This window comes from Drosophila teissieri, chromosome 3L (assembly GCF_016746235.2).
Source record: "Drosophila teissieri strain GT53w chromosome 3L, Prin_Dtei_1.1, whole genome shotgun sequence".
NCBI classification, from domain to species: Eukaryota; Metazoa; Arthropoda; class Insecta; order Diptera; family Drosophilidae; genus Drosophila; species Drosophila teissieri.
Genome location: NC_053031.1, coordinates 14,801,360 through 14,820,090, shown reverse-complemented (window position 1 = coordinate 14,820,090; position 18,731 = coordinate 14,801,360). Strand labels below are relative to the sequence as shown.

The 18,731-nt window shown below is 41.8% G+C and overlaps 3 protein-coding genes across 6 annotated transcripts in view; 1 reads left to right on the top strand and 2 right to left on the bottom strand.

The window, feature by feature from the left end:
- The window catches only part of LOC122617733 (glypican-6), a 40,216-nt gene extending 31,346 nt beyond the window's left edge, over positions 1-8,870 (bottom strand). For both annotated transcript variants that reach the window (XM_043793706.1, XM_043793707.1), the window contains exon 1: positions 8,081-8,870. In XM_043793706.1, the coding sequence (XP_043649641.1) occupies positions 8,081-8,393 (313 nt within the window). In that variant the 5' untranslated portion in view covers positions 8,394-8,870. The remainder of the gene's footprint in view (positions 1-8,080) is intronic.
- Positions 8,871-9,353: 483 nt separating this feature from the next.
- LOC122616165 (ATP-dependent DNA helicase Q5) lies at positions 9,354-13,028 on the top strand. Its single transcript, XM_043791508.1, has 5 exons — positions 9,354-9,547; positions 9,610-10,908; positions 10,985-11,436; positions 11,492-12,743; positions 12,798-13,028. Exons 1-5 carry the CDS (start codon positions 9,445-9,447, stop codon positions 12,899-12,901), a joined length of 3,210 nt encoding a protein of 1,069 aa, XP_043647443.1. The 5' UTR covers positions 9,354-9,444; the 3' UTR covers positions 12,902-13,028.
- On the bottom strand, positions 13,019-18,617 carry LOC122616166. Of its 3 annotated transcripts, none has more exons than XM_043791510.1 (5): positions 18,506-18,585; positions 14,321-14,374; positions 14,091-14,197; positions 13,708-13,868; positions 13,019-13,645 (listed from the first exon to the last, which is right to left on the bottom strand). In XM_043791510.1, exons 2-5 carry the CDS (start codon positions 14,340-14,342, stop codon positions 13,408-13,410), a joined length of 528 nt encoding a protein of 175 aa, XP_043647445.1. In that variant the 5' UTR covers positions 14,343-14,374; positions 18,506-18,585; the 3' UTR covers positions 13,019-13,407. The 3 variants fall into 3 exon arrangements, with proteins under 3 accessions (XP_043647445.1, XP_043647444.1, XP_043647446.1); XM_043791509.1 differs by having other exon boundaries at positions 18,467-18,576; XM_043791511.1 differs by lacking the exon at positions 14,321-14,374 and having other exon boundaries at positions 18,379-18,617.
- Positions 18,618-18,731: the final 114 nt, after the last annotated feature.

Below are 18,731 nucleotides of genomic sequence, written 5' to 3'. Positions count from 1 at the left end.
CATCTCCGCATTCATTTTGAAGATGCGTGGGTAGTGGGTCCAAAACCCGTTTAACTCAGATCCAAACTATAATGCCAAGCGCCAGATTTGAGCTGAAGTCTTCGTCTTCCTATTCACCGGGCTCATCTTCATGTGGGTTGTTGTCTCTGAAATTTATCGCTCATCGTTTTCGACTTCTACGCATTTATGTTTTCATTTTATTTGAGGTTTTGCTTTTTATAATTTTACCTGGCCTTTGTCAAAATTAGTTTCTATTTTATTATCAGCACCTTATAGAAGGAGATAGAGGAGGCGCTGACGGGTTTCCGGTAGCTTTTGGTCAATAAAACCCACAAATTTATGACCTCTGAACAACAACGCTCCAAGCCGTTGTGGTAAAATATTTTATATACAAAATTAATTTTCGAATTTTTGTGGGTATTCTTTTTACGGCCGTTTAATGTGTTTTATGCCCGGAGGTCTGGGGCATAATGAAATTGTCAACAAATTTAATGGCATGACGCAGTGTGAGAGAGGGGCAGATTACACAGTCTGCATTCTTCCCCTGCACAAAGGCAATCTCCTTGAGTTGATCCAGGGTAATCTGCCCTCCATACACAAAGCACATTCATCTCTCCACTTGAGCTCAAGACGAGTGAACAGAAACTGGACCAAAACTAATTGAATACCATTATTTGCCAGATTAGGACAACGCATAACAAATGGGCAAGGTTAGGCGCAGATTTGCATGGCGAACCCTTAACGAACTGTACGAAATGGAAGCCTCGCCGGTTGGCCAGGCAATTGCATTTTATTGTAATAGCCAAACACTAAAAGGAGATCAGAGCTGCTGGGAAACGACCTTTGACGATGAAGTCCAAGCCTGGACCTGCGGATAAGAGCCCTCTCATCGGGGACCTCGGTCCCGGCCTTTTAATGAACTTTTAGGCACGCACGTAGACGACCGGCATTAATTACAGACTCACTGCGAGTCGGAGAGCTGGAGAGTTGGAGTTTTGGGTTCGCATCTTGATTTTCCGAGGGGCCAGGCCAGACATTCCATTTCAGGCATTCCCCGGCGTAGCCTCCATTCGCCATTCTCCATTGGGCCGTGTTATCTGCAAACGCGCCATCAAAGTAGGTGGCGCAAATTAACAAATCTTTCATGTGACCCAATTAAATCAACTCGAACCCAGCGACCGGCGGCTTCAGGCGGCTTCAGGTTCTCCTGAGCTGTTGGCCCCGGCAATTTGGCATTCGTCATGCTCGCCAGGCAATGAAAATAACCGAAGGCACTCGCCGTTGCCTGGATTCTGGATACACATACAAATATCATCATGTTGCTACTAGGAAGACATAATAAAAATGCAAACAAACTTCCAGTCAATACGCTTTTAGACACTACAGTTTTTTTCAGTGCTGTGTGCCATGGGAAGCTTGAAATCTGCTTTGAGGGGGAAACCAAGGATCGTCTGTGACCAACTGGTGGTTGATGAGGGAGTCGGTGCATCAAAATGGGTAATGAGGATCTCTAAAGAAGAGGCCAATGATTTGCCACAGAGAACTAATTCAAGGTTTACTTTTCTGGATCATATGCAGGCGTATCGAATGCAATGCAGATCTTTAAGTTATTTAAGGACCAACAAGGGGTCAAGTAGAATTCAGGGTACCGCAAAAATTATTCATAAAGTATCGTTTTTACATAGTTATGGTTTCTACTGATGCATACAAATATTATATCATAATTCTTCGACCTTAAGACAATTTACATATTTAAAAAAAAACACTTCTACAGCTTGGTATATCAGAAATTCTAAAAATAAGTTTGCTTTTCCCAAGATATTATTATTTTTTGAAAAGTTTTCCCAAGAAAAGTGTTTCCACTCATTTAATTACCGTCTGCCTCCATTTTCTACTTATTCTTAGTTAAGATATCTTAACAAAGTTTTCAAGAACCGCCCACTGCTCTAACCCCACTCCACGTTTTTCCCTCAACTCCATACTCTACTTAAATCTTTTGCAAACTTCGCTTTCTTGGCATTCCTAGATTGGAGAGCCGGTGGAGAAGAGTCTTAACCCACAACGTACAACATGCTCATTATGTAAATGCTGGCTGCCTCCTCCCAGCTGCCACTCCCCCTTTTCTGCCCGTCCTTCTCCTGCACTTTGCCTACTATTATTATCTAGAGTCGGCATTTATAACTTTGTTGTAGTTGTGAGTTTGTTTCGCTTGTTTGTTTGCACGATTTAATGCTTCATTTGCTCGAGACTCAAAAGTGGGTGAAGCTAAAAAGGTTTGAGATTTGCGGGAGGGTCGGGTCTTTGGGGGCAAAGAGTTTCCCAGTGAAGTACCAAACAAGGTAGTGGAGCCGCGGCCACAGCTTCATCTGCGGCTCTTAGCTGGTTAACTGCTTAATTATCTTTTTGGTCAAATGGAGCCGCCAAATGGCTGGGACCCCTGTACCCCCTCTATCCGTGCTATCCATCCTCTGGCTTATTAATAAACATGTTAAATGTAATTGTTATTCGGCGCTACCATTTTAGAGGCGAGCCTAATTGCTGGGCTTTAAGTTATGTAATTATCCAAGCATCTACTGCGTAATCTTTGGTACAGAAATGAAAACCAGAGCGTGAGAAAGTGTAACGAGATTTTTAAAATAACTATCACCAAATATGTTACCCATTCTTTGCCCATATTAAAATATTGTATGTCATGTTAATTTTCAAAATGGAAATAGCTTTTGCAACATGGTGCAATAACGTCTTCATGGCACCAAAAATGAAAATCAGACCGTGAGAATGGGTAACCACATTTCTGGAATATCTTTGACATAGGGAATATCCTTGAAAAGCATTCTCTTGGACTTTACACAGAGGTGTTGGGGTGCAGTTGGTCCAGAGAAACCACAAAAATAAATTAACAACAAAATGCCACCACCATCTATCTCTTTTTGGCCCTGTTAATGCATCTCTTTCTTTCTTTGGCTGCACTCCCGAAAAAGGCATTTCAACGATGGCCATATATGAATGTCATTGCTTCAACTGTTCCGATGGAATGAAGGCAAGAAATGGACGCGGAATGCACCGAGAACGTGTTTAAGGAGTTGAGACCGCGAAAGAGACAGCCAGAGGAGTGGAAGAAAGAGACGGCAACTAAGGTGAGACCACACAGGCAAAATGTTATCTCGCTCCATAAAGTGGCCACGTTTGACCTGCCCGAGATGACTGGGAATGTTGGAAGTCTGGCCGAGAGTCTGGGATTCTCTTCTCTACCTATTTTTGGTATCCTCCACCGACACTTGCCGGCAATTAAGTCGTTGGCTCAGCCCCGATCGTTCACTCTGTCCCGGTTTTGGTTTCGTTTTCATTTTATCCCTTACTCGAATCCAACTTGACTCATCCGCGATCCACAGGATTCATTCTTAGAAAATTTGCTGACGATTCCTTCGGCCTTTGTTGTCACAGCCATCCCACAGCTGTGGCTGCCGACTGGGGGATCCCATTTCTGTCAGCATCGTCAGCTAATTACGCGAAATTGCCCAGATCTTCGAGATCTTTAGGTCGAGAAATCTCAGCAAGTGTTGACTTTGTAGGCGAAATGTCTGGAACGCCAGCAACGATCAATGGACCAGATACCTCCAGCACCAGCAGCAGCACCAGCTGGGTTTTGAGATCGCCAAGCGATGATCTCTCGATGGTTAAGAGCAGCCCCTAGGAGCTGAGTAATTGTTATGGCGTATTATGGACCGAGATCGCGTGAAAGAGTTCCCTATCGTTCATGATCGCGTTTTATAAGTGGAACCCCTTGGCAAGCTTTTGGTTTGGCAGGTGTTAGGTGCTCTGGTTTAATGGGTTATCAGAGGAGCTCCAGGTTTTTGATCGCTCGCTAATGCTTGTTTGTTAATCATATTGTTCAATTATTGCTTTTGAAGTAGCTTGGAATCACACAATGCAAAATTAACAAGATCGAAGCTTCATAAGTTTCAGTTTTCATATTACTAACACCAAACTCCAATATGCGGATGGCTCTTGTGATAAACACCCCATTTATCCCCTCAATGACCCCATAAACAAACACCAGACAGCAACTCCTACTCGTTTATAACCCCCGCCCTATCTAATCTGCATTCCAATCGAAACCCAAACCCAATTCGAGGCCCAATCCTCCTCCATACAATGGTCAACAATTGCAGAAGTATATATCACATGATCACACGCCGACGACGCCGATGAAGATGATGATGATTTAGTGCCATATAAACCGCTCGCTTCGTTTCTTCCTTTTACACGGCCAAGGAATGCGACAGTGCAAAAAAAGAAAAAAAATTAAAGAAAAGGGCCCAAAGAGGGAGAAAGAGAGAAGCAGAGAGAGAGCGAGATGGGGCCATTCAGTTTTGGTTGCTGGAAAATGATTAATAGTCATGCGGTGGTTGCCTTGAAGCGGCGGGACGAGGGGCGGTCGGGGGCAGTCGGCGGATGCAGTGCAGCCAGTGGAGACGCCATCGAAGTGGAGCAACCGTGCACGGAAATAAAATTAATGAAGATTCGGTGATTCGTTTTTTGTGCACATTAAAGTGATGTTGAAAATAGTGAACAATATTCCGGAAAATGTTGAGCGGCTTTAAATCATATGTACAGGTACAAAATATATTTCAATTTTGTAAGGAAAAATGTACACTGATTTTTTTCAGTGCGGGAATGCAACAAGCACAGCAGCGCAGTAAGCTAAAATCAGCTCTGTTGCAAATTTCTTTTGGCAACAGTCAGACAGAGATGGCTAGTGTATGAGAAAGAGATGCAGCATAAGAGGAAGCAAGGTGATCATTTCTGTGTGGGAATTTGGTTGGTTGGCTCGGAAGAGTATTCAATACCTTATATAAGGGTTATATCAAATATGTAAGATAGTACAACAATTCTTATTTATGTTATATAGATTTTGGTAGATTTTCGTACTTAACCAAAAATTTAAAGCCACTGCATTTAACGAAGCTAGTGAAAAACTATTTAAACTTTTGACTTTATTTCATGGAAATCACATTTAAAGGGTATTTTAGCTGCGATCTGCGAGTCTTCCCTCTGCATTGAGCCTCTCTTGCCCGCTCCTCTGATATTATTTTTAACGATTTAATGTTTTGCGAACTGTTTAAATTGTGCAAACAATTTCAGCTAAGTGCCTGCCTACCAATGATGATGATGGCGAGCCGAGCACGATGGTCAGGGGGTCAGGGGGTTAGGGTTAAAGTGGGTTCGCACAGCTTTTTGATGTGGCACAGGAAGTGCAGCGCTTTAATGAAGCGTTTAAGTGGCAGCTGTAGTTGTTGTTTGCCGTGTTTGTGCAGCACGGAAGGTGTCATGCAGTTGTTGCTGCCCCATGTTTGTTGCTCTTCATGGTTCAATGAAAGGAATGCGCCTGAAGTGTGAAGATGAGAGTGCTGGGAAATTGGCCCAAAACACCTAAACGTGACTGATCGAAATTTTACTTGAAATATATGTACAACATTTGCCGCTTGGCAAATATGGTAATGAGTTTTAGGTTTTAACATATTTAGATATTTCACAACATATTCCTGCATTTAAATCACAATATTATGTATTCAAATCGAACTTTCTAATCTCCTCTACATACTTTTATACAGAGAAGTCCAACCTTAACCAATTTTCGGAACTTCCCTACGACAATATGATGGCCCCAAAAAGTCTACGTTTTCTAAACTAGTTCCCTCTCTCTGTTCTTACGTCAACATTCGTTGAAATCGCCTATCGCAAATGGAAGTTTGGCTTTATCAGCCGAACTGGTGGCACAGCCTCAGTAGTTAGCTGGCCTACAAAACCACGACACTCCCTCCATCCAGAGACCCTATGAACACCTATCGCAAAAGTAGTTCCCAGTTGGGCAATCCGAGAAGGCATGGGAAAAGAACAGGTCGGAAACTTTATCTAAATGCTGGCGCTTATCAGGCGGACAAGGTGCGAGGGGTGGGGGTCAGGTGAATGGAAGGGGAAGGGGAATGGAAAGAAGTGAACGAGAAGAGAGGACGCAACACAAGAATTTATGACTCACACGGTGAAAGATGGAAAGAGAGGCTGTGCACTGAGGAAAACGAAATGTATAGAATTATGGAATTTTTGCTTAGCAGATATTTATTTATTTAATCTAATTAGATATTAGAATCTAATTTTTAAAAATAATCTATAATTTAAAACTGAATCATAAGCATATGAACAAGAAAAAAATCTTAATGTGTCAACGTAAATTTTTATATTTATTGCCATCATATGAAATCCTATGAACCATCTTATGAAACCAGCAAAAACTAATTACAGTATTATTTAGAACTTAACATTAATAATTCAAGTGCATTCGCTTTTTTTTGTGGGAGGGGTGTTTGAGTTGATCGGGAAGTAAAAGGTTCACATAAAAATGCCGACAGAGAATAAAAATCCTGAACTGCATAATTTAAACGATTTCAATGACACCTTGATTAATATCAAAGACAACACAAAAGGGAACTCGAGAACTGACCACTCTACCTGTTGGCCACCCCGCCCCCTCATCGGCCCCCCTCCCCCACAGCCATTTCCATGAAATTATGAACGAAACGCAACGCAACGCAACGCGCAATGCATTTGACCAAAAGATAAAGAATAAGGAAAACATATCGGGAGGGAAAAAACCAATCAGGCAACGTTGAAAACCAAAAATAAACAAAGGCAGGGCGCAGGTAAAGGGCCAAAGAGGGGCAGGGGTATGGGCAGGAGCAGGGGTATGGGCAGGAGCAGGGGGAGGGGCAAAAGGGCAGAGGCTGCAACAGTTTACCTGGCAACTGGCAACAAATCAAACAAAGAGAGACAGAGAGAGAGAGAGATAGACTGGAAGCGACGAAGAGAGGGCTGCGCAACTTATTGCAATTAAGCGTGATTAATTCAGGATTTATACAAATTAACTAAAACCCACAGGCGATCGAGGCCGAGGCCCCCTTCCCCCTTTTACCCCGTCGAACGATGTGTAAAAGCGGTGTGACAACATTTTTGCTCTTGCACTAGGCAAAGAGCCTGTAAATGGACACAGTCCAAGGTCTTTAAAGGAGATTTGTGGAGATTCCTAAACTTCTTAATAAGGAATTTGAGTAATATTTGAAAACAGAATTTTTTAGATATTCTTTAATACAAAATGCAATGTAATGTTAGAAGTTCTTGAAAGTTTTAAATAAACATTACTGTATTGTCCAGCAGTACACGCCAACGATGCTCTACTGTATGCCTGCGCTCTTCTCGTTTTATTTCCCTTTTTTGTTCATCAAAAAGGAATTTCTTGAGATTTTTCGTTGCGGCTGCTTCTGCCTTTTGGACTGGTCTTGGAAACTGGAACCCTTTGCCCCCACCGGCTAGCAATGGGGCGGGGGATGGCGGACAGGGGGGAGGCCAGGAATGGGGGCTGCGATGAGCAGGCGACGCATGCGCCAAGATCTCTGGGATGGACACGCTCTCCGCGACGGACTCTCTCTTATTTAGAGCCTGTCTTGCGCTGCTGCTTATTCGCATTGCGAGTTGATTTGCCTGGAATTTTATTTCCTTCGGGGAGGGGGGAGGGAAGGGAGTTCTGCAGACGCGTTGAAGGAGCAGAATGAATCACGGATTCGCCCAATTTGAAAGCGAGTTCTCTTTGTTCCCTTGCGAATCAAACTTGTTTCTTATCTCCGGCAATTTACCATTGTTATGAAATATACGCATTCTTTTTCGGGTAAAATGCTTTATATTAGTTTCAAATTTTTCATAACACTTTATTTCTAATAATTTAATTATAGGTTATAGTTCAGGTTTTTATTTTCCTAATAAATTTCCTTAATTTTATCTGCAAACGTATTGTTATTTTTAAACTTTAGAGTTTTTTACATAGATATTATTTTTAAATATTCTGCACTTTCAGCGTATTTACAACCCAAATTTAAACATTTAATAATCCGAACATTTCACACATAAGATGTAAATGTAACTCTATTTAAGGTTTAAATATTTACAATGACGATATATAAGGTTTTCTATTTCTCGAGAGATTTATTTATTTATTTATAAAGCTTTTGGTTACTGATATGGGACTTACCGTTACTGGGTTTCTGGGGAATTTCGATGGCATCGATTCCTCTCGCTTGGAAAATGTGTGTCACAGCACTGCAGTTCGGGCTGAATTGATCGATGATCGAGGACCCTGCCACGCCCCCCGCTGGATTGGGGGCGGCAAGGGCGGCCAGTTGGGGGGCGGGGCCATTGTCCGCTTGCACGGTGGGCGGAAAGTGGGTGGTGAGCAGTAGTAGTAGAAGAGGACTGCTGAATATCACAAGGCGGGCAGTTGTTGTTGCTGTTGCTTTTCTTCTGCAATGCAAATGCTGTTGTTGTTGCTGCTGTTGGTGTAGCATTTTGATAACTCTTTCAATAACTCTCTTTATTTTGGAGGAAAAGAGGGAGCAAGAGACAGGGCCAATTTCACCGGCGTTTGTTGTCGTTTGGCTTCGATTAAGATTCGGCTTGCTTTGATTGTGTTTGTTCTTTTTGCGGTAAATATTTTTGGCAAACGCAGACACCCACACTGAAACACGCACACTAATACACCGCTTTGTTTGCCGGCATTATTATTATTATAACTCTTATTTTTGTCGTTTGCGTTTATCAGTGTGCATTTTGCGTTCAGAAGCAATTGAAGTGCAACATGGCCGTCGGGTGTTATTAAATCGGGATTATTAACAATTAACAAATAGCGGCACACGCACTGCACATAGACGCACTCGCACCAACACACACGCACCCGCGACGACGAAAGGCGAATTGAAAGCAAAGCGCGAAACGCAGGAAAAAGCAGCACAGCGCGTGCTCGCGAGTCGGCTGTAAAATTTTGACTGAGGAGTCTCTTTGAATTTCGACTGCTTGCTGCCGATGACTCTTCAGCGTAGGTTTATCGATTGTTGACCGCGGCTATCGATGTCTATCGCATTGGAGCATTTTTCGGTATGTACAGTGGTACTTGGCTATGCATTCCAGATTACATCCTTTTCATGTGGTTATAAAATGTATATATAATACAAAATAAAAAAAAAGTTTGTTGATAAATGGACTTGCCCTTTCATAAGGTATAAAAATATACCGATGCTTAATAAACTAAGCTTGTGCTATTCGTGCTTGCGCTAACACGAAAATGTGTGTACATATTGGTATTAAGATATAAAGCTTACATTGGTTAATAAAATGGTAGCAAAGTCTATTGAAAGCAAAAAATTTGTTCAATGAGTTTAACATAAAGTGTAGCCATCTCATTTTATTGGTATAGGAACGTTCACGCCATCGATAACAGATGTCACCACTATCCAGTCGCATTGTGCATCTCTAAACCAGCTGTTTTGGCGGCAACGAGTTTTGACCAGAAGGAAAACAATGTTTATTTAAATAAAACGCAATTTACAGAACGGCCCAAGTATGACGCAGGAATGCGCTGTGCACGAGGCGCTGAAAAAGCATTTCGGCCACTCGAAATTTAAATCGGAGCTACAGGAAAAAGCAGTGAAGTGCGCTGTCAAAAGTGAATATGGGCCAAATTCTTACCCAATCTCGCAGATTATACCTCTCGTAATTCCCTTACAGAAAAGCAGGATGTGTACGTATCGATGCCAACGGGTTCGGGTAAATCCCTGTGCTTCCAATTGCCCGGATTGATGTCAGAGAATCAAATAACCATTGTTTTTTCTCCACTTTTGGCTTTGATCAAGGATCAGATAGATCACTTGACCAAACTGAAAGTGCCGGCGGATTCTTTGAACTCCAAGATGAGCACCAAGGAAAGGGATCGTGTTATAATGGACTTGAAGGCGGTGAGGACCAGCCTTAAGTTTCTCTATATAACGCCGGAACAGGCAGCCACCAAGTTTTTCCAAGAGCTGCTGCAAACCCTCCATAAACACAAAAAGGTTGCCTACTTTGCGGTGGATGAGGCCCATTGTGTTAGCCAATGGGGTCACGACTTTAGACCTGATTATCTAAAACTGGGTGAGCTGCGTTCCAAATATCCGGACGTCATCTGGCTGGCTTTGACTGCCACAGCTTCTCGGGAAGTCAAGGAGGACATATATAAGCAGTTGCGCCTCCACCAGCCCGTTGCTCAATTTAGCACTCCTAGCTTCCGGAAAAACCTCTTCTACGACATTGTTTACAAGAATTCAATCGAAGATGACTTTCAGCACCTGGCCGATTTTGCCAGACACTGTTTGGGCGATCCGAAGGAGTTTAAGGATACACCCAAGCCCCAAAGAGGCTGTGGAATCGTATATTGCCGGACTCGAGACCAAGTGGAACGCATGGCTATAGGAGTAACTAAACAGGGAATCGGAGCAGTGGCCTATCATGCTGGTCTGAAAACAGGGGAACGTACCGAAGTCCAAGAAGCGTGGATGCGTGGTGATCAGCCCATTATATGCGCAACCAATAGCTTTGGAATGGGTGTGGACAAACCAAGTGTGCGCTTCGTTATCCATTGGGATGTACCACAGAATGTGGCTGCCTATTATCAAGAATCTGGTCGCGCTGGACGCGATGGCTTGCAGTCATATTGTAGACTATACTACGGACGTGAAGATGTCAAAAGTATACGTTTCCTGCTCCAAAACGATGCGCATAGAGCTAGGGGTCGTGGTGACAAAGAGCTGCTTACTGAGAGAGCTGTCAAACAATTTGAGAAGATCACGGAATTCTGCGAGCGTACAAGCTGCAGACATAAACTTTTTTCGGATTTCTTTGGAGATCCAGCTCCAGATTGTAATGGGCAATGCGACGTCTGCAAGCGTCCCAAGAAAGTGGAAAAGGCACTGGAGATGTTCCATCGATTATGTATGGATGATACCTTTAAGTCGCACATTTCGCTTCAGGATTGCGCAGATCTGTACGAGGGTGAGTTTTAAAACTTCCTTAATTATCTTTAGCCATTTGTGTTCTTAAAGCCGTATTCTTATTCATAACATAAAAGGCGGACGACCTGGTATAAAGCGTGCTGCCCAAGAGTATGCGGCTGGTGAATCGGGCTCAGATGACGATTCTGGTCAGAGCCACTCATCAATGGCCAAGAGAGCCAAAAAGGACTCGGAGGATTTCATCAAGCAACAGTTCAAACTTCGAAAACAAATCAGCGCAGCTAGGCAGTTGGAACAGGAAACAGCTGCTCAAATATCTCGCGTCCGAATGGCGGAGGCCACTGAGAAGAAAATCGCTGGACTTCAAGCTACTCATCGGGAAAAATATCTCACAGCTATAATCGATGCACTCAAAGCCAATGTGGACAAGTGCAAAGAGGACACAGAGCAGCAGCCAAAAAGTGTACTAAAATACAATGACTATGAGGCAATAGCAGTGGATATGGAATATGACGTGTTTCGCCAAAATAAGGTGGCCAATATGTACCGACATGCCTTGGTCAAAGAGGTAAGAAACATTAAATGCCACATATACGAGATGATATTAACTTGTTTCCCAATAGATATCCACAATCAAGCAACTTACAGGAAAAACTAAATTATTGCCTCTCTTGGTGGATTATACTCCGAAGCCCGAAACAAGCTCTAAAGGTGCTTGGACGGGTGGAAGCGTGGCTTACTTTGAGCGGAAACTCAAAGAACTGGAAGAACAAAGGCCTCAAAGTCTCAAGGAGGTGCCAAAAGCCTTAAAGGAAAGAAAGGGATTTAAACAGGAAAATAGCAAGCAGACATCGATTTCCTCCTTCTTTAAAAAAGAAATAAAGGAGGAACCGATGGACTCGTTATTCGAAGAGGAACGTGTAAATATTAAAAAAGAACCTGCAGACAATCAGATGGATGTAGAAAAGAACGCACCTAAAGCAATTCCTTCCAATCCTGTCAAGGAGGAATCCGTGACCCCAGAAAGCTCTGATCGCGAACTTGAACTCCAGCCCGACAGCATAATTGGAGAAAGGAAATTTAAATTGATGTCAAATGGCGATGGAAGCTATGACACCCATCGCAGAAAAAGAGTTTCGCATGAAACTCAACCCAAGGAGAAAGACTCAAAAAAGACAGCCTCCAGTATGCAGCATCTTTTTGGTTCCTTCAGAAGCGAGTCCGAAGAGGAGACCGACAAACCTTCGAATGGTTTTAAAACTGCTCGACAAGTGCTCGATGAAAAGCAAGTAAAACTAGAGAGCGTACCTGAAGAATTAGCTCTTAAGGATGAAATGTTAGAGAGAAGCAAGCAAAAGGAAGGGGAAGACAAGTCAAATAACAAACTTGAAGCACTAGGATTTATTTCAGCCCGGCAGTTGCTGGAAAAAAACAAACTTAAGGATAGAAGTTTGGACAAAAAAGAAGTTAAGGAAAAAAGTTTGGACAAAAAAGAAGTTAGGGAAAGAAGTTTGGACAAAAAAGAAGTTAAGGAAAATAAGTTAGAGAGTAGGGAAGCCACAAGATCACTACAACACAACGAATTACAACTTAAGAAAGAGGAAGACCGTAAAGACAATGCATCCAGCAGAAAAAAATCAAAGGAATCATTAGCAGACGTGAACAAGGAAGGTGAGCATAAGAAACATCCTAAGGAATCCGACTCCAGAAGCTTACAAAAGGATACAAAACCAGAAACGAAGCAGCAGAAAACCGATGTCAGCAAAAATGTGGTGCAGTGGCTAAATCCGTATTATAAGCGAAAAATAGCCACCAAAGAACTTTTCAAAGCTTTGGCCAAATTGCTCACTCAGCGGATTTGTGATGGAAGCTTGGGTAAGATATACTTACTGTCTGTTAACACCTCTAAAATGAATCATATAACTCTAGGGGACGGCGATGCTGGAAAGTGCTATATAAAGGAAACCTTTCATGGCCTGCAGATGATAAACAACGATCAGGACATTGAGAAATATTTCATAAAATCCAAGTGACTAAAAAACTCAGCATGATTTCATCACAACGCATTGTTTCGCCTTGTTAACAGTTGTAGAATCTTTTTTTTGTTAATCATTATTTTTGTATATAATAAGCTCATAAATTATCAATAATACATTAAAATACGACATTTTTATTTGGACAGTTTCAAAAGGAAATAGATTAATTTCGAAAAATATTCGCTCGTACAAAATTTATTTGCGTTGGACCTTATTTATTAATTGAGTTAGATATAACATTCGTGATGCTCGATGTAAATAAGCTTATAAAAAAAACAAAACAGGGCAGCCGATTAAGAACTTTAAACCTCCTCGGACGTCGATTTTGTACATTTTCGATTCGATGATGGCAATTTGTTTTCTCGTGGGATTACAATTAGCTGGGAGACGGGGATGCGAACGGGGTTCTTACTTCTAAGCAGGAGCTATAAATATTACAGTCCACGCTAGGCGAGAATCGAATGGATGCCTCTTTCCCGCCAAACTCTACGGGGCAGACCATGTCATTCCAGATCGCCGTGCACACCCAAGCGCAGGGTGATGAGAATGTCCAGCAAGTAGACCAGCGAGGTGACCAAGGCAATCGAGGCGGAAGCCATCACGAGATCCAAGCGATGCATATTCGGGTGCCAGTAGTTGCGATCCTTGGTGGTGGACCAGTCCCTGAAGAGCAGAGCCGTCACGGCCACGAAGAGCACAAAGCCCACCAGATTCCACAAGGTAGCCGTACGCCATGGAGTCCTTGTAAGTACAATAAATTATATCAGTGCTAATATAATAATTACATTTAAGTTTCAACTTACAAGTCACCAAAGAGCGCCATTATCAGATAGATCGCCGTGTAGATGGTCAGGGCACCAAAGGTCACATAGCAAAGGGAAGCTACTCGGGGAGTGATGAACACCCGCAGGTGGGAGTTGGTGGCCGGCTCGTCGATCAGACCCAAGCAGCATATGAGCAGGCACTATTGGAAATGATTAAAGGTTTTCATAAATTAAATGAGTTTTAAATCATTGGTTTTTGCATTGAAAGCCTTTCCAAATCTTCAATCTTTAAAAAATGTTATTGGACACCATGCAACCTGTTTCTTATCTGATTTTCAGGAAGCAATGGCAATGCCTTTAAATTATTAAGTTTTTTTTAAAGGTTTATATTTCACTCACTTTTTAATTCAACAAAAACTTACCAATTCCACAATCTTGATGCATATCACCGTGTAGGTGGCCTTTTTGTTTCCATGCGTTGTGGCAAAGGAATTATCGTCAGCCGGCGACATTTCGACGCGTGAGATTTCTGCACCGAGCAATTAAACAATTAATTAAATAAAAAACACTAGTATACCAATTGGTTTTTTGGCCACTTTGGCATTTGCTCGGAGCGAGGATAGAATGACAATAAAACTCTTTGTATATGTACCTATCGATCGCAAGTAGCTCATTTTGCTGTATTGGATTTGGATACGTTCGCGACCTACAGAGGAAACGGAATCTTCAATTTAGGCTTTTTAGTGTTCAGTTAAAGTCGGGTTTAATGGCCTTTTTTGGCCTCCATGTCTGGGTTATCGGATATTTGTTATTGGATGCTCGGTGGAGCGTGCAAACGAGTGAAACCAAACAATCTACGTTCTGTTGTGGATTTGTGTCAATTGATGGCCGAAGGTCTCCTCTCTCCCACACGAAATACATCCAGCTGCAGACCGTATTGATTAAGGGCACCTTCTGCGATGATCTCATCTATTGGGTGTGTGGGACTTTTGGGTGGGGTATGAAATCTTTATACGAACATATGGGGCCATATTCGCATGTGAGGTGCCGAGATGCATACCAAATTCAAGCTGGGAATGCGAGCAGCCTACGTGAGTTTGCATCGAAAAGTCAGTCGTATGAATAATACATCCAACTATAATCGCTGTCTTGTGTACCTTCATCTATAATTCCATTATGATCAATAATTAACTGCATACCGACAAAGAGGCTACTGTCGCTCAATTGTCACCTCTTTCGGACACGATTCAACACCTGATTTGATGGAGCTGTAGAGTTAGAGTTCTTTATTCTGACTCTACACTAAAAAAAAGGAGAACGGACCGAAAAATAACCCATTGTTGGTATATCAAGTCTGTTTAAACTCACGAGAAATTTCAATATTATTGCCATTCATGAGTACGAAGTTATCAATGTATTGTTTTATCTACAACGCTATCGATGTATAAATAAGTTCAAATCCGCTTGTGTTCTCTTCTGCATTTTCAAAAGTTTATCTTTCATAGTTTAAAAATAATTTTAAAAACCCTATATGATAAATATTATAGAGCCTAAAATCAAAAATTGTTATTTTTTGATACCACTCGGCTGAAGTTTTTAAGATTTTCTGGTTTATCATAGCCCGTAATTTGTTTTTTTCGTGTACAAAGTGGGGAATTGGATCTCCACTTCATGAGCAACAATGGCCCCCATTGATTGAAGCTAATTGCATCACATAAAGAACAAAGCATAAAATCCCAATATTAGCCAAAGGCACGTACAGCAAAAGTGAGGGGGCGGGCGACGGGGAGGGAACTGTGCTAGTTAACCCCGCGATGCGTAACCCCATAAACAACAATTAAAGTGCGAGGGAAAAACCGGAAAAAATAAGTCAAACTCGAAATGAAACTGGAAACTCAACCCAAAACCCTAAAAAAGGGCCACGCATAACTTTCACTGCGTTGGGGCAGGGGAAAAATGTGAAAGGGAGTGCGATGGGAAAGAGCTATAGGGAAAATGGAGGAAAAGAGATAAAAAGTTCCCAAGACACTCCCTCTTTAGGAAGCGAAGGTTCGGAGCTAATAAACATTTTAGTGTCTAGGTTCTGGTTGCAAAGGTAAACAGCAAAAAGGCAAAGGAAACTACTAATAATTGAAAGCAGTTGAATGAAATTAGCTTTTTTGTATACACTCATTTAATGATCATTTCCAAAACTTCCTATTTCCTGTACATTTGAAGCCTTTAATGTAATTACTTAAAGATAGAACTATATATAAAACTTCAGTTGGTGTGCTTATTGTTTAAGGAAAAAGAATTGCATATGACATGTTCATGCATTTTAAAAAATATCTGAATGCACATTTGGTACTCTTTAAAAATTCCTTTTAAACCTGGAGTATTGTTAGAGTACCCATTAAATCTGCTCACTAATTTTGGGATATGTGGCTCTCCCAGATAGGAATTTCAGTGCTCAACTGTTTGCGTGTTGTTGCTAACGAGTGGTTCACGTTTTGGCCCACACTCGAACACCCCGCAGCACCCCTTTGAGCCAAAAAATGAAACAAGTTTTCTTTGGCGGCGCTTAGAAGAAAGCCCAAAAAGCAGAAACCAAACAAAACACACGCAACAAGCCACGAAGCACAAAAAAAGGTAAACAAAACGTATGGGCCAAGAAAACTTGTTTTAGAAAAAAAGAGCATTTGGCTTAAAGAGCGTTCCTAAGAGTTCGACTACCTGCCACACCTGCGTATTTTCAACGGGGATATTTTCTCTCGAGAGGTGGGCATAATCTGCTGGACGGCACTGTGAATTAACCTCGTTTCGCTTTCAGGCTCAAAAGGGACTTTCTTCACACTAAGCAGCCCTATAACTGGTCTGAGTTTTGGGTCAATGACTCGGTTCTCCGTTTTTGTTTTGGTTCTTGGATTCTAGCCAAAGTATTTGTTTAAGCCAACCCCAACTTAATTCGCCTAAATAAGTCTAATTTCCTGAAAACCAGAGATCCAAACAACGAATTTATCTGTATTTCTCAGCTTTCAATCGCAGTCTTGGGCAATTGAAAAATGCAACAAAACTTGTTTGCCTACCGCCCCTTTTTTGCCCCCTCCCCCACCCCCTTTGCACTCACTTGCATTGATATGCACAACTGCAAACTGGTTGCAGGCGAGAGCGACAGGGACGGACGATGGGGGAGTGAGAGGGCAGAACCACCTCAAGCACCAATACACATGTATATGCAAAGGCGCCTACTGTACTTGGTCATCGCCATAGTTTCCACTCCCCGCGAAGGGCAGTTCGCGATTTTCCAGCTGCGTTTTCCAAACATGGCCAATACCCTTTATGGGTATATGGTGTATGAGTTTTACGAGGCATTCCTTTGTTTTACTTTAACTTAAATAATTAAATTTTTTAAAGATAATATTTTAATATAATATGGGTAATATTATAATATCTTGTTCCCTTTAATAAAATGAGTGTAAAGAATAAATTGCCCTATCAAGGAGTTCCTAAAAAAAGGTTATAATATCCAACATTTTTTTTTATTACTTTACTTATTACTTTGGTAATATTAAAGTTATGGCAAGTCGTAAAAGTCTTATCAATGGCAACTTTAAAGCCCCATAACATATAGAGCAGAGTTCATGGCTGCATTTTTTGCAAATAATTTAGATATGCTTGCAAATAACTGCTACTGTAGTTGCCTTTGACCCCTTTGAGACCCACACCGCTTTTGGAAGTGCGGAAAAACTTGGCTAAGCCCTAAACATGCAACATTCTGCGATGTGGGCGTGATGGTGACGGGTTCATGAGGGTGGCTGGTGTTTGGGGGAGTTTTCAGGCGCCTCCCTTAGGGGTTGTTAGTGAATTCAATGCCAAAGCAATTGGCCAAGGCTCGTCGGGATTTACCATGGGTGTACTGGCGTTACTGTCACTGTCACTGTTATTGTTTCGTGTCGGGCCTGTCACTGAAGGTCAGTGTCCATAAATGATATTGGTATTGAATCGAAAAGGGTTTTGGCTCCCAAAAGGGAACTTCTGCACACGAAACGTGTAATTGAGTGCTAATATAAACAGATGGGTTCAGAGTTTTTGCCATTCCGTTTACACACTTGCACTTTTCAACCAACAGCCTTTGAATATTTACTTTCTTTTTAAGAACTACTGAGAAATAAGGCAAATTATCAACTGAATAATGTATATAATTCTCTAAAGTAATTCAGTATAATACTCATACTTCAATTGAACACCAGCTAATTGTTTTAACGCTAGCGAAAGATGAGTATTTTTTCGCTTTATAAGCCCAGTAGTTGTCGCCTAATTAAAGCTGCATCAAAGGGGAGGGGCCGCATTGTCAGTGAGTCACATTAAACAAACTAATTTGTGTTAGCCAGTGTACTGCTGTGTGTAGATTGTGCAAAATTAGCATGTCTAACAATAACAACAAAGTACTGCGATCGTCTTGCTGATGTAGTTATGTAGTTATTATATGTATCTGTGCTTGTTCGCTGTACAATTAGCTCTGGGTGGGGCCCTCCGATCTCACAGACTCCATTTGTATGAGAAGATCGGATCTTCGGGGGAGAATCGAAACTGCGACGGAAGCTGAACAAACTTTAGTTTTCTTCTCTGTTTGGTGCATTTCCAACTTGTTTAGACATTAGTGACTGCCGAGCAAACGACAAACTGGTTTTAGTTTTTACTTAGAATTTCGCTTTTGGGTTATTATATTACATTTTTCAAATTTTTCGTTGAGTTGCAGAGAGGTGCGGTACACAAGTGCAGCCAAATAATTTGGGTTAGCTGTTAAGTTTTATCTCACACTAAATACACAGATAAATTAATGAATTCTTTCACGCGCGTTGAATGGTTTTCAGTAGCTCAGTTTCAACTGCGACTCAGAGCGGAAATACGTTTTCAAAAAACCGTCTTTCAAAAAACCTCTGAAACCGACGACACGCCAACGACAACTGTTGTAACCTGAACCCAAAACCGAATTCAAAGCCCGCCAAACGAGGTATTGAGCCACAGCCCAAGAAAAGAGAGTATTTCCCAAAGAGAATTATGCCCAAGACTTGTGTCACCGC

What these genes read in the sequence shown, in the direction of transcription:
- LOC122616166 (XM_043791510.1), bottom strand. Translation starts at nt 14,342, where the DNA reads ATGAGCTACTTGCGATCGATAG. An exon ending in GCATCAAGATTGTGGAATTG is followed by an intron (nt 13,869 to 14,090) that starts GTAAGTTTTTGT and finishes CATTTCCAATAG; the next exon opens with TGCCTGCTCATATGCTGCTT. An exon ending in ATGGCGCTCTTTGGTGACTT is followed by an intron (nt 13,646 to 13,707) that starts GTAAGTTGAAAC and finishes TGTACTTACAAG; the next exon opens with GACTCCATGGCGTACGGCTA.
- LOC122616165 (XM_043791508.1), top strand. Translation starts at nt 9,445, where the DNA reads ATGACGCAGGAATGCGCTGTGCACGAGGCGCTGAAAAAGCATTTCGGC. An exon ending in AGTGAAGTGCGCTGTCAAAA is followed by an intron (nt 9,548 to 9,609) that starts GTGAATATGGGC and finishes ATTCCCTTACAG; the next exon opens with AAAAGCAGGATGTGTACGTA. An exon ending in GATTTGTGATGGAAGCTTGG is followed by an intron (nt 12,744 to 12,797) that starts GTAAGATATACT and finishes ATATAACTCTAG; the next exon opens with GGGACGGCGATGCTGGAAAG.